General features: G+C 36.9%; 1 protein-coding gene across 1 annotated transcript in view; it reads left to right on the forward strand.

Moving 5' to 3' along the window:
• TTC27 (tetratricopeptide repeat domain 27) overlaps positions 1-15,745 on the forward strand; it is a 236,747-nt gene that overhangs the window by 6,812 nt on the left and 214,190 nt on the right. The window contains exons 2-3 of the mRNA XM_074209683.1: positions 9,474-9,651; positions 11,513-11,642. Of these exons, the coding sequence (XP_074065784.1) occupies positions 9,474-9,651; positions 11,513-11,642 (308 nt within the window). The remainder of the gene's footprint in view (positions 1-9,473; positions 9,652-11,512; positions 11,643-15,745) is intronic.

Below are 15,745 nucleotides of genomic sequence, written 5' to 3' on the forward strand. Positions count from 1 at the left end.
TTTGGTTTTTACAAGGCAAATGGGGTTAAGTGGCTTGCCCAAGGCCACACAGCTAGGTAATTATTAAGTGTCTGAGACCAGATTTGAGCTCAGATACTCCTGACTCCTGGGCTGGTGCTTTATCCACTATGCCACCTAGCTGCCCCTTTTCCTTTATTTTCAAAGAAGACCATGATATCAGGGAAGTGCATGTGATTTGGATTTGAGTGCTAAATCAACAGCTTCACTTTCTCCTCTAGTACCATCTGAGTCCAGTGGCCAGATATGAATCAGGATGATTGGAGATGGTCCTGGATGCAGGGCGATCAGATTTAAGTGACTTGCCCAAGGTCACACAGTAAGAGTCAAGTGTTTGAGGCCAATTCAAACTCCCATCCTCCTGAATCCAGGAGGATGTAATGTCATGGAACACTATTGTGTATTATTAATAAACACATAATCTATTTCTTTCCCTTCTTTAAACTCTTCTCAGATAATTCATTTAGGTACCTGGAAATCATATTTGCAAGATCCAACTTAATAGTCAAGATTTCAAGCAAGACTTTTTGTACTATATGAATTACTTGCTCTCTTAGGTATTTATGAGAACTTTGTTAATAAATTAGGTTTAGTATTCAGTACCAGGAAAAATTTCTCTTTACTGAGCAGTTAGATGACTTCATGGATAGAGTAATAGGCCTGAAGGTAAGATTTTTTTTTTAATTAGGAAGATTTGTTGGTTGTGTGACCCTGTCTAAGTCACCTAATCTCTGTTTCTGTTCTTCAACAATAAAATAAGGATAATAATAACACCTGCCTCCTAGGGTTTTTCACATAGTAGACCTTAATAAATGTTTGTTTCTTTTCATCCTTTCCTTCTCCCCTTCAGCTGAGCATTTGTATTTTATTTGGGGAAAAAAAAAACCTCAGAAGTAAAACTCAGATTATGAATTCTGTATCCCTCTTTATGTTTGCTATAGATGCTTGGAAATGAAATGCTAAATACAAGAATTAAGTGCTTCTGTTATATCTATTTTCTATTCCTTTTAGTGGTTTTTAATTTACAATTGTTTTGTATGATTTTTCTATGATGTTCCTGCTAACTTTGGATTTAGTGGTCATAGGATTGTATATTCCAAGCTGGAACACTATCTTGACAAATGCCTTCCTTCTGTAGATGGAGAAACTGAGGCCAACAGAAGTGAAGTGCTCATCACAAGATTATACAGATAGTTGATAGCCAAGCTAGCATTCAGACCAATCCTAGCTATCTTTCCATTGTACTTCTTGACTGTTGAAGAAAGTTTCTTATATTTTTTTATTTCATGAAAGTTTTGTTCTTTTTCTTTTGTACTTAAAGATTTTATTTATTTTGAATTTTCCAATTTTTCCCCTAATCTTACTCCCCCCACCACCACAGAAGGCAATTTGCCAGTCTTTTCATTATTTCCATGGTATACATTGATCCAAATTGAATGTGATGAGAGAGAAATCATATCCTTAAAGGAAGAAACATAAAGTATAAGAGATACCAAGATCAGACAATAAGATATTAGTTTTATTCTAAATTAAAGGTAATAGTCCTTGGTCTTTGTTCAAATTCCACAGTTGTTTCTCTGGATACAGATGATACTCTCCATTGCAGATAGTCCCAAATTGTCCCTGATTGTTGCATTGATGGAATGAGTGAGTCCATCAAGGTTGATTATCGCCTCCATGTTGCTGTTAGGATATATAGTATTTTTCTGGTTCTGCTCATCTCACTCAGCATCAGTTCATGCATATCGCTCCAGACTTTCCCTGAATTCCCATCCCTCCTGCTTTCTAATAGAACAATAGTGTTCCATGACATTACATATACCACAGTTTGCTAAGCCATTCCTCAATTGAAAGACATTTACTTGATTTCCAATTCTTTGCCACCACAAACAGGGCTGCTATGAATATTTTTGTATGTGATATTTTTATCCTTTTTCATCATCTCTTCAGGGTATAGACTCAGTAGTGGTATAGCTGAATCAAAGGGTATGCACATTTTTGTTGCCCTTTGGGCCTAGTTCCAAATTTCTCTCCAGAAAGGTTGAATGAGTTCATAGCTCCACCAACAATGTATCCCAGATTTTCCACAACTCTTCCAACAATGATCCTTATCCTTTCTGGTCATATTGGCCAGTCTGAGAAGTGTGAAGGTGGTACCTCAGAAAGGCTTTAATTTGCACTTCTCTAATAAGTAATGATTTAGAGCAGTTTTTCATATGACTCTGGATTGTTTGGATCTCCTCATCTGTAAATTGCCTTTGCATATCCTTTGACCATTTGTCAATTGGGAAATGACTTTTTTCCTAAATTTGACTCCATTCTCTGTATGTTTTAGAAATGAGTCCTTTGTCAGAAACATTAGTTGTAAAGATTGTTTCCCAGTTTACTACATTTCTTTTGATCTTGGTTTGCAGTGGCTTTTGTCTGTGCAGAAGCTTTTTAATTTAATGTAATCAGAATCATCTAGTTTGTTTTTAGTGATGTTCTCCATTTCTTCCTTAGTCATAAACTGTTCCCCTTTCCATAGATAAGACAGGTAAACTAGTCCTTTATCTTCTAGTTTACTTATAGTATTCTTTTTATGGCTAAATCCTGTATCCATTTTGATCTTATCTTGGTATAGAGTGTGAGGTGTTGTTCTAATCTAAATCTTCCCTACTAACTTCCAATTTTCCTAGCAGTTTTTATCTAAGAGAGAGTTTTTATCCCAATAGCTAGACTCTGGGTTTATCAAACAGTCTGGTCCACCAGTCTGTTTTTTAGCCAATACCAAACACTTTTGATGACTGATGAAAAGTTTTATATTTTTAATGGCTGTTTGTTATTCAGTTGTATCCAACTCTTTATGACTTCATTTTGGAATTTTCTTGGTAAAGATACTGAATTGGTTTTTCATTTCCTTCTGCAGTGCATTTTACAGATAAAGAACCAAGACAGTGTTAAATGACTTGTCCAGGGTCACAGCTTTTATGTGTCTTAGCAGATATGAACTCAGGAAAAAGTTTTCCTGCCTCCAGGACAAGTACTCTGTCCACTTCTCTGCATAGCTTTAAGATTGATAGTTCATAAACCTTTTGTCATTTGATCCTCACACTGTCCTTTTTAGGAGGGATTATAGGTATTATTATCCTCATTTTCATAGCACCTGAGCTAGTAGGTTTCAAAATGGAGATTCGAATTCATATCTTCTGATTCCAAGTCTATTTCTTTGGAAGTAGGGAGATTATAAATTGCAAACTAACACTTTTTTTGGGGGGGGCCCACCAGGTTAATTGGATAATATTATGGTACTTTCCTTTTATAAGAATATTATTAATATCACCTTCACTTTCAAAAAAGGAAAACAGTTATGTATCTATAGCTAGACCAAGAATTATATAGTAAATCTCTATGACATGAACTGCATATCCTATTTCTAAATTCAGGGCTACCATAATTAAATGATATTATTTTGAGTTTTGAAAACATAATTTCAATTCTTTGCCATTGATCGATATCTAGAGACAAATTAAATTAAATTACTGTGTGTATGTGTGTGTGTGTGTGGTATTTATTATGTTGCTGAAAAAATGCTGGATTTGGAGGTATCAGAGACCCAGGTTCAAAATATGATTTCTTAGTTTGGCAGTTAAGAGGTCCTCCACAAGCTGGCTCTACTGTGACTTTATATAAAGTATTTCCCAATATATAAGGCACATCCTTTTTCGAAAAATTTGGGGTCTAAAAACTGGGAGTATCTCATGCAGTGGTTGTAGATTTTTCTGCTTGAATTTTCCACTTTTTCTCACTTGATGTCTTTGTGCTCATTGTTTCACATTTGTTATCGACTTACTAGGTGACATTGTGCCATGTTCTCCCTAGAAATGGCTCAGAAAAGATTTTCATTCAGGGCTGAATTTAAGTGATCCAGTTTGCAAAAGTGACTGGGGATTGTGTTCCTGAATTTGTTTGGTCCTCCTCCAACTTAAAAAACAATCTGAGACTGGTTACAGGAAGTAAAAATCTTTCTGAAAATGCCCTGGCATATGGCCAGGAGAGGCAAGTCAGCCAAATGGTCTGATTTAGAGAGGGAATTGAAGAGATGGATTGAAGAGCAAAGGGCCATTGGAATTTCTGTGTCCATAAAAATGGTTCAGCTTGAGGCAAGAATTGCTGATGTTTGTTCTTTGTCCTTTTTTCTTTCTTTCTTTTTTTTTTTTGCAAGGCAGTGGGATTAAGTGGCTTGCCCAATGCCACACAGCTAGGTAATTATTAAGTATCTAAGGTTAGATTTGAATCCAGGTACCCCTGACTCCAGGGCTGGTGCTCTATCCACCACACCACCTAGCTGCCCCAGGAATTGCTGATGAAAAAGAGTTACTGATTTTAATGTAGGACACAATTGGTGCTTCACGTTCATTAAACAAAATGGACTAAAGCATGCGTTCACGCACCAGACTTGCCTAAAAGATGCTGAAAATTTTGAGCAGAAAGTCCTTGAATTTCATGATGAATAAAACTTGAGTTCAATAACTTTATATAATACATTTTTTCAAATTTTGGGCCCCCAAATTAGGATGCTTCTTATACATGAGGAAATACAGTATTTGTTCCATGTTACTCCCCTTATTTGTTTCAGCAAAATCAGAGTACTTATTCTCTCTGCTCTGAACTCCATATGTTTTTTTACCTCCATGCCTGTATACAAACTGGAATGTACTGTCCATACTTGGAGTGTACTATCCATTTCTTCCTTTCAAAATCATTGCATTCTTTCAAGGTTTTGATCAGTTGTCTCCTCTGGAGTCTACTTGGGTGTGAGAACTTCTGAGCCCTTTTCAATTCCCTGCTACCCAGCTCTCACCAATGGCTCCAAGAAGCTGTAGCTGGCACAGTGATCTCACCCTGGTAAAACCCTTGACAGATAGACTAACCCAGATTGAGGGTAATTCACAGATTTCAAACCTTTTGGTGAATTAGGGAGATATCTACCCCAAATATGTGAAGGCTTTTCCCTGGCAGGAATCTTCGGATGACAACAGTTTGTTTTGATAACCATGAAGGAGACTGAGGGATAGAGGCCAAGGTCATCAACTACATCCTGTACCATCACCTGTTGTCTTGTCTATTGTCCTACTTCAGGATTTTTATGACTCTGGAAGACTGATAACTTTGAGCAACTTTGCCTCACTTAAATTCAGTTCAAGAGCAAGGTAGGGCATCATTCAGTGATGTCATTGGTCCTCTTTGAAAATCAATGGTCAATAACAATGGATGGAGTTATTAGAATGTTGTTGTAGAAAAAGTCCAAGCCTTGAATTTTGAAATTATTGTTACTTATTTATTTTCTGGTCTTGGAAAAGTCACTCAACCTTTTGGGATCTCAGTTTCCTTGATGAATAAAAGGAGGAATTTGAACTAAGTGGTCTCTAAAGTTCATTTTAGACCCAGGTCTGTGATCTTTTTTATCCCTTAGTTATTAGAGATCAGTTTAGTTTCTTTTTGTCTTTTCTCTTTTTGTCTTCTTTGCATCCTATTTCCTTATGTACTTTTAATATACTTATTTGTAATTTGAATTTTTTTGAAGGCTGACCTTCCCCCCCCCCAAAATAATGTCTAACTCCATTACCTAGCAGAAACACAAAAAATATGATGAAAGGAACTGAATTTTTTGCATTCATGTTCCTAATAGTAGCTATAAGGGGAAGGTGGAGGTTAGTATACAGAAAGAAAATTACAGTTTTTCTCTTAAAAATTGGATGGGGGGGCAGAGCCAAGATGGTGACATGAGAACAGCCTTTCCTAGGAGCTCTCTGCAATATATTTCAGAAACCTTAAATTTGTGACTAACTAAATTTTTGAGATACAGAACCCACAGAAAAATCCAGTGAGGCAATTCTCTAGCTCAAGGTAACCTGGAAGTTCAAGGAAAGGCACTCTTCCACAGGGTTGGAGGGGATGGCAGTGCAGCCAAGTTCATCATACCTTAACAAAGGAACTCCAACCTTTCAGGAACAGCCCGTGGGGCACCTGGGTCCCTGGCAGCACCAGCAGCAGTTTCCTGACCTGCCAACCTAGGGAACACCAAGCACAAGTTGGAAGATCAGAGGGGAAATCTCTGATAGAGTGAGTGAGAGCCAATGTGGCCCTTAGCACAGCCATGGCCATCAGTATAGCTGTGGCCCTTAGCACAGCCCAGATCTCAGGAAATGGAAGCAGGCCCACAGAGCCACCCAGCAGGGAGCTGTTGAGGTCTCTCCCCTGTCCCTAGGACAGGACTCTTTTGCTTTGTCCATATGTAGACCCTGGTCACAGTCTGGGGCCTCATATTGCCATAGTGGAGCAGGGATCCTCCTCCCAGCTCCAGGGCGGGGGATGGGAGGTGCTTGTGGTCATCCACAGATCACAGCACTGGCCAGGAGAGCAGTCAGAGCCTCTCATAAACCTTGAAGGAACTGAGGTCCTTGCAGGGGTGTCCCAGTAATACTCAAAAGCTTGGGAAGCATCCCCAACCAGGGCATACACTGGGGAAATGAGTAAACAAAAAACCTGACTATAGACAATTACTTTGGTCCCATGGAGGATCAAAACCCACACAAAGAAGATGATAAAGTCAAAGCTTCCAAGAAATATAGGAATTAGGCTCAGGCTCTGACAGAGTTCAAAAAAAGTTTTTGAAAATCAAGTAAGGGAGGTAGAAGAAAAATTGGGAGGAGAAATGAGAGAGAAACAGGAAAAACTTGAAAACCAAGTCAACAGCTTGGTGAAGGAGGTCCTTAAAAATGCTGAAGAAAATTACATACTAAAAACCAGTTTCAGTCAAATGGAAAAGGCAGTCCAAAAAGTTAATGAGGAGAATACCTTAAAAAACAGAATTGGGCAGATGGAAAAGGAGATAAGAAAGCTCTCTGAAGAAAACAACTCCTTCAAATGTAGAATGGAGCTAAAGGAAACTGATGACTTTGGGAGGAATCAAGAAACAATAATACAATACCAAAAGAATGAAAAACTAGGAAAAAACATGAAATATCTCATTGAAAATACAACTCTGGAAAACAGATCTAGAAGAGGCAATTTAAAAATTATTGAGCTATTTATTGGGTTATGATCAGGAAAAGAGTCTTGACTTCAGTTTTAAAGATTTTCTACAGGAAAATTGCCTTGATATTCTAGAAGCAGAAGCAGAAGGCAAAATAGAAATTAGAAATCCACTGATCCAAAAATAATATCCCCCAGCAATATTATGGCCAAATTCCAGAACTCCCAAATCAAAGAGAAAATATTACAAGCAGCCAGAATGAAACAATTTAAATATCATGGAGCTATAATCAGGATTACCCAGGACTTAGCAGCATCTACATTAAGGGCTCATAGGACTTGGAATATAGTATTTTGGAAGGCAAATGAGCTTGGAATGCAACCGAGAATCAAACTACCCAGCAAAACTGAACATCCTCTTCCAGGGTTAAAGATGTAATGGAATGGGAATTTTAAATGTTCCTGTTGGAATAGCCAGAGCTGAGCAGAACATTTGTTCTTCAAGTTCAGGACTCAGGTGAAGCATAGAGAGAGTGGACAAGAAGAGTAAATTATGAAGGATTTAATGATGTTGAACTGTGTTTATTCCTGCATGGAAAGATGATACTGATAATACTCATGAACTTTCTCATTTATTAGAGCAGTTAGAAGGAGTTTTTATAGATAAGGCATGGGGAGAGCCAAATTTGAAGGTATAATATATTGTAAAAATGGAGGCAATGGGTGAAAAGGAAATTTCCTGGTCGAAATGGAAAGGAGAGGTAGAATAGACTAAGATATTTCATGTGAAAGAGTCAAGAAGTAGTATGGGAGAGGGGGAGGTTAGGGGCGATGTGGGAGCTTCATTCATTCTCATCGGAAATGGCTCAGAGAGGAAACAACATACATATTTTTTTTGTTTTTTTTTTTAGGTTTTTTTGCAAGGCAAATGGGGTTAAGTGGCTTACCTAAGGCCACACAGCTAGGTAATTATTAAGTGTCTGAGACCAGATTTGAACCCAGGTACTCCTGACTCCAGGGCCTGTGCTTTATTCACTGCGCCACCTAGCCTCCCCAACATACATACTTATTAATAGGGCATAGAAATGTAGAAAAAAAAGGAGAAAGGGGACAGGGGGAGTGGAGGGGGAATGTAGGTGATAGGAGAGAGGGTAGATCATGGGAAAGGATAGTCAGATATTTCTTTTTTGTGGAGTTCTTTTCTGCACTCCCTCAATCTTCCCCAGGTAAGTGTTGAAGGGGTGGGAGACAAGGAAGTGAAGGATGACAAGTTCTTCAAGATCCCCAAGTACTCCCTTTATCAAAATACAGTGCTTAAATATCCTCTCCAGTACCTAATCCACTCCCACTCCTGTGGCACTTAGTAAAACAATGTTCTGGTGCTCAAGTGCATCAGATGATGAAGATTCCCCACACACAACAGTCCCTAACACTTTTTTACTTTTTTCAAAGTGGTGGGATTGGATGGTATGTTTGTGACCTAGGGACTGGGTGGTTGCTGGGTCTCTGGGGTTGGATGTAGGCTTTGGGGCCTCTGGTCCCCATGGCCAATGCTCTGTCTGCTCCGGCACTTGGCTACCCCACTGCACACTTTTGAAGAGGGATAGAATGAAAGGAGAGAGAAATAATAAATGGTAGTAGGCAGGAATGGATGGAGGGAATTACAATCAACAACAGCAACTATGCAAAAATATGGAAGTAACTTCTCTGACAGACTTATGATAAAGATTGTGATCCCCCTATAGACAGATGTAATAGAAACACAGACTGAAGCACATTTTTTTTCTCTTTTTCACTTTATTTCTAGTGAAATTTTTTATTTCTGTGGGGGGAGGGAGGAATTATGTTTACTCTTACATCAAGACTTATTTTAGTTATGTGTAAATAAATAAAAATGTAAATAAAAAAATTGGATGTGGGTGATGATGGTGGGATAACTTTGACTTGACAAAATATGCCTGTCATGTGATATATATGCTGTTTCTTCCAAAATTGGTGATTTTGAGGTAAATTTATATAAAGAAAAATTACATGAAAACTTTTTCTTTAACAGTAATTGAAGGTATAATATATTGTAAAAATGGAGTCAATGGGTGAAAAGGAAATTTACTGGGAGAAAGGGAAATGAGAGGTAGAATAGACTAAGATATTTCATCTAAAAGAGTCAAGAAGTGCTATGGAAGGGGGGAAGGTGAGGGGGGATGTGGGAGCTTCATTCTCATCAGAAATGGCTCAGAGAGGAAACCGGGCACCAGGTGATGCAGATTCCTAATTTGCTGTATTGTGATGGTCTAGGAAAGATAGTACAGGATGATATGAATTTGCTCATTATTTTCTGGCTAATGATGACACATATATGATGACACAGATTCTTTGTTTTTCTTTAAAATGTCAGATGACTCCATTCTAGCTTATTTATTTATTTCTTTGAATTTTAGATAGTGGATCCTTTTTGCAGTTGCTGTTAGAAGGGAACTATGAAGCCATTTTTCTAAATACAGTTACTCAAAACATTTTTACTGAGCCAACATTGAAAGCGGAGAAGATTAACAGCTACCTAGAAAAGCAGATTCTTACATTCCTGGACTGTTCAGGAGATTTGTTTGAAACTGAAAGGTAGGACTTTTTTCTTTTTTTTTTTTTTAAGTGAAAACAGAATTGTAGTTAACCTGTATAGAAAATTGTTTTTTCATCATTTTACTTGGGTCTCTGAGTGCTGCCTAATAATCTCAGTTTGAGATTTCTGTACTTCTGACCTAAATTTTGTTTTGTTTTAAAAGACTGCTTGGTGGCACAGAATCCAGTCTTTGAGTATGCATTGTTTGAACAAATAATGTCAGCTTTGTTTTGTCTTTCCTTTTCATTGGAAACAGATTCTGTAACAAGTTGTAGGAGAAGCCATGCTTCTTTGGTTGCATTTTAAAAAATTGATTATGCTGGTGCCTTATAATCTTGTACCTAGTTTCCCTAAAAAATTTTTAAAAATCAAAAGTAATTATTTTTAGGACCAAATATGGACAATAAGGTTCCTAGAGACCAGTATTTCACCAGAGATCACTTCATTTTCTAGCTCACTTCTTTAAGGTAAATTATGAGATCTGCTGCTGATTCTATTCTCATTAGCCTTCCTTTCTGAGGAAGGATATATTTCACCCATGACATTCATTTGGAATTTTTCCCTCTATGCTCAAATGTGGTACAGTAGCTACACTAAGTATTTTTTTCTTCAATAAATTTCCTATATCAAGGTTAATTGTTATTTCTTGAATTTTCCCACTGTGGAAGGCTGCTACCCTAGTAATGAGACTACAACTTTTGACTTTTTTTTTGGCTGATATTTTCTATAATTAAATATAGATTACTTTCTACCCAGGAACTAGAACAAACCAATCTGAGGTGGATGATGTATATCCCTCACCAGTATACGATCCATAATGTAGCTGTAGCTTCCTTTTCGAAAATTACTTCTTATTATCCTTGACATGCATTCTATGTTTTAGACAAATTGGACTACTGACTGTTCCCTAGACTTGAACATTCTGTCATATCTATATAGATGTTTGGATAGATTCTCTCCCAAACTTGGGCAGTATTCCTCTTTAGTTTCTCTGACTTCTATTCTCTAGCTTCCTACAAGGCCCTTCCCTTTTGAGGCCTTTTCTGATTCCCTTAATTGTTCTTGCTGTCTGGAAGTTATTTTGTTTTTATTTATTTGTGTATGCATCCCTACCCTTATGCCTTACCCCTTTTAAAATGTAAGATACTTGAAGGCTGGTATTGTTTTGGATTTGCCTTTGTATCCTCCAACAAGGGGCCTCACACACACATTATGCACCTAATCAATGCTTGTTAAAATAGTATTGAAAGCACTATTGATTTGAAGTTTGTACTGTGCTTTGTTTTATATTAGATGGGTTGCCTTCTTTCCAGTCTTTTAGTTCAAAGATATTTTAGCAGACAGTGTTTATTCCTCTTACAGATATTTATGTGATTGGTGGAGCAGAAGAATTCCTTGGGAAAAATGAACTCAATAAAATCTTTTATCAAAGGGTTTCTATTAGAAAATGTGAGGGTTGCTGAAATAAGAAAAGGATACAGGTTCACAGGTGTGTGGCCTTCAGAGCTGGAATGAACTGTGGAAACCAGCTAGTCCAGACTCCTAATTTTGTAAATGAGAAAACTGAGACACAGAAATTAAATGATAGTTACAAGGTCAAAATCTGCATAGCGAGGACTTGAATTCCAGAACTGGTTTTAGTTTCAGAACTTCAGTATTCTTACCACCATACTCTGATACCTCATCATCGAGATGGATTGGTTTGTTTCAGAACTATTTTGTTAAGAATCCTAGGTATTCTTAGCCATTCTGAACTGAAATTGTAGATTTTCTTTCATTTAACTAAGATCTGATCACAAGTCCTGTGGCTGTGTCAATTAAAGGTCTTCATGTTTATGTTTTTAACTTTCTCTTTTGTAGACAACAGATAATATTTCTGCTTGGAGTGAGCAGCTTACAACTCTTTGTTCAGAGCAATTGGACTGGCCCTCCTGTTGACTTACAGCCCCAGGACTTTTTGCCATCTGTTTTATTACAGCAATTCAGTGAGGTATGTTGACTCTTGCTTTCCTTTTGGATTTTTACTGAGTCTCCCATTTCTGAGAAAAGATGTGAATACATATGAAATTGGGTCCTAGAGGATAGTAAAGATGCATATGCAATTCTTCACCAAGTGGAAAATTACATGAGTGCTTGTTTCTTCATTAGATTTCTGTATATTTCAAAAAGTATATATGTTGAAACTTCTAGATTTTGTTATAGATGAGAATTAACTGTGAGAAGTATGGTCCAGGAAATTAAAGCAAACACAATTATGTTTAAGAATAGTTACTACTTATGTTTCTCTGGACTTTAGATATAGAAGTCACCCTGGATATTTTTGTTCAACTCTTATATTCTATAGATGAAAAAACTGAGATGCAGAGTGTTGAAGTGACCTATAGAAGGTGTCACAGATATTATATCAGATTGATGCTACTGAATGATCATTTTTTTCATTCATTTTATTAAGTATCTGTGCCCTATATATGTCTGTGCTAACTGCTGAGTGATTACAAAAATATCCCTGAGTCAAGAGAAGAAAAAACAAAAAAGAAAAACAAAAAAAATACAAAGAGAAAGAATTCAAAGAAGTTACATAGATGTTATGGAATCAGTCTCTCTCTCTCTCTCTCTCTCTCTCTCTCATGCACTCAGCTGTTTGATCTTTCTTTTAATCTTAGTTGTCTGGTTTCCCAGCCCCAAAACAGAGGGGAACTGTTAAGCTAGAATTTGTAGAGTTGTTAGAAGAAGATCCTTATTCAAAGCAATTACAAATCAGATTTTGATCAGAATTCAAAAATGCAGCATTCTGGAGCCAGTAAATATAGGGGCAAACTGTCCTGCCTAACTCAGTAATTTTTGAGACTATTGCTCTTCAATAATTGATGGTCATGATTATGCTGAGTCATTGAAAATTTAAAGTCAGTGAAGTAAATTGAGTTATTAAATTTGCTTTAAAATGATAAGGATGGGGGTAGCTAGCTGGCGCAGTAGATAGAACACCAGCCTTGGAGTCAGTAGGACCTGAGTTCAAATCCCACCTCAGACACTTAATAATTACCTAGCTGTGTAACCTTGGGCAAGTCACTTAACCCCATTGCCTTAAATAAAAAAAAAATTTTTTTAAAAGATGATAGGGACATGTGTATGGTACTTGATACTTTAGAAAGGTAAAATTTAAAATTATAATAAGTTTGTAGATCTAGGGGAAGGGATCTCAGAAGTTCTGTAATCTAGCCTCCTCCTTGTTTTACAGATGGACATGTGTCTTGGACACATAAAATTATTTGCCCATGTTCACACAGGTAGTGAGACACAGACAACATAGGCTCTCTGACTCTAAATTCAGCTTTTGTCCTGGCACACACTACTGTAACTGTATTCCAAATAGTTAAAATTTTAAAGTTTTGATACTTTAACTGCTGGAACTTTTCCCTTCCAGATGTTTACCTTTTTCAAATGAGATAATGTATGTCAGGTATTTTACAAAACATAACCCCCTGTTATTATTATTGGTGTTTTTGTTATTTGGAGAATATAAGAAATTCCTTATATCTTGATAGGAGACATAGGGATTTTACGGATATAAAAAACTACCAAGTTAGGTAATTACTTCTACCAGTGCAGGTCAGCAATTTCAACTTAGAAAGTTTTGTAGAGCAAATTAAGTCACTTGCTTTCATTAACATAGCCAGCGTGTTCAGAAATAGCACTTGAACTCAGTTCTTCCTGACTCCAAGGCCAACTCTCTTCTTCATGCTTTTCCTTTTCATAGCACTATATAAATAAATTATTATTAATTAAGAAATTATCTTTAACTTTTAGGAGCTTGTGATATAGTTGAGGCATAAATTTATGAAACAAATAATAATGAAAGACAGTATTTGATTGTGTTGAGTGATTAGTACAGGTCATAACTTCTATAGACATTCACAAAAGGAGGAAAATTGATGGATACAGCTGTTGTCAGTGAAGGCATTGTGGAGAAGATCCTTAATCTGGGACCCAGCAGGCAGGTAGGGATGGTTTAGAAAACATCTAGGAGAGAACAAAGATCCTAAGTGGGAATGGCAGGAGGAGAGATTTCAAGCAGAACTGGATTCTGTTTATTACTCTACAAGATTGTAGGAGGATTTCCTTGGTCAAGGGTCACGGTATAGTTGGGAGAAGTAAGAACAAAGTTTGGAGAGATCGGTTAAGGTCAGGTTGTGGAGGACATTAGTGGCAGGTTTAGTTTCTTCATTTTGAAGTCATGGAGGAGTTCCTAGAGATTTTTGATCTGGGGAATACCCCAGCATTGGCAGTAATTTATGATGTTGCATTTTCCCTAGGTCTGGTGTATTTTTGTTTATTAAATATTTTATTTTCCCAATACATGCAAAGATAGTTTTTCAACAGTCTTTTTTTTTTTTTGGTAAGGTTTTGAATTTCACATTTTGCTCCATCTATCCCCCCCCCCCAACAGAAAGTAATCTAATATAGGTTATACATGTATAATCATGTTAAGCATATTCCCATTCTGGTGTATTTTTGAGAGAAAAAGGGTATGGCCAAGGAATCTTAACAACACAACAGATCTAACCTCTTATAATCCAGCTCATGACTTGTCATCAGATTGTTCTTTTAACCTGCTGTCTACTGACAGCAATGTTAACTAAAATTTTATATATAACTGGAGATCATTTTTGCATATTTGACTTGACTATTGTTTGTTTTTAGTTTAGTTTTTTTTTTGCTTTTTGTAAGCAGTGGGGTTAAGTGACTTACCCAAGGCCACACAGTTAGGTAATTATTAGGTGTCTGACGCTGGATTTGAATTCAGGTACTCCTGACTCCAGGGCCAGTGTTCTATCCACTGCGCCACCTAGCTGCCCCCAACTTGACTATTGTTAACTAATAATCCATTCTCCAAGATGTTTTCTTTTCATCATCATGTTATTAAATATATAGCATTGCCTTTCAAAGTTTAGATTTTGTGTTGCTTGTCTGTAATCCCTGGCCATCAAAGAAGCTGATTAGGAGTACTGAGGTGCAGTAGGCTGTGCCAGTCACATGTCTGTACTACATTTATCACTGATAGATCAGGGATCTGCTAGGTTGACTAAGAAGGGAAAACCAGTTCTTGTTGGAAAAGGAGGAGCTCAAAGATCCTATGCTGATCGTTAGTGAGATTAGGCTTGTAAGTAGCTCCTATACTTGCAACTTGGGTAAAATCAGACTTTAAAAAAATTAGAAGCACAATTCCCTTTTAAAAATTAGATTGTTACCCAAACTCTTTGGGAGCATATTTAGAACTCAAATCAAAATACAATTGTTAAAACATAGATGGGATATGTAGTCTTTCTGATTTTCTTGTTTTGAAAAAAATTGTGCTTAATTAGTACCATATTTTAAGTGCTTTGAGTTGAATAAGAATCCAGTTTTTGAAAAATTATTTATTTATTTTTTATTTAAGGTAATGGGGTTAAGTGATTTGCCCAAGGTCACACAGCTAAGTAATTACTAACTGTCTGAGGTAAGATTTAGACTCAGGTATTCCTGACTCCAGACCTGGTGCTCTATCCACTGTGCCATCTAGCTGCCCCACAGTCATTTTCTGAGTAACAAGTAGAACCTAAATAATTTCTAATGAGACATGGTTCCCTAATGTCTGAATATTATCTGATTAAATGGTACAATGATCTTGAATAAACTACATGTCTTGTATGTGTAATGTGACTCTTTGATCCTGCTTTCAAGAAAATGATCTGAAATTTATGATTAGAGCAGATTGACATTGTCAAATGGGATTAGAATGAGTTTTCTCAATGTTGTTGTCTCTTCTGACATTTTCCATGGTGTCAATTTGACTTTGCTTTTTTCTTTCTTCCAAGTTACTGTAATTTGAGGATTAATACTTGTAGATCTCATAGATTATAGTATATATGTGGATAAAAGAGATACCTGTCCGTATTTGACAACATTAAGAGTATATTCACAGGGACGGCTAGGTGGCACAGTGGATAAAGCACTGGCCCTGGAGTCAGGAGTACCTGGGTTCAAATGCAGTCTCAAACACTTAATAATTACCTAGCCATGTAGCCTTGGGCAAGCCACTTAACCCCATTTGCC

The sequence above is a fragment of the Macrotis lagotis genome, chromosome 1, assembly GCF_037893015.1.
Source record: "Macrotis lagotis isolate mMagLag1 chromosome 1, bilby.v1.9.chrom.fasta, whole genome shotgun sequence".
NCBI classification, from domain to species: domain Eukaryota; kingdom Metazoa; phylum Chordata; class Mammalia; order Peramelemorphia; family Peramelidae; genus Macrotis; species Macrotis lagotis.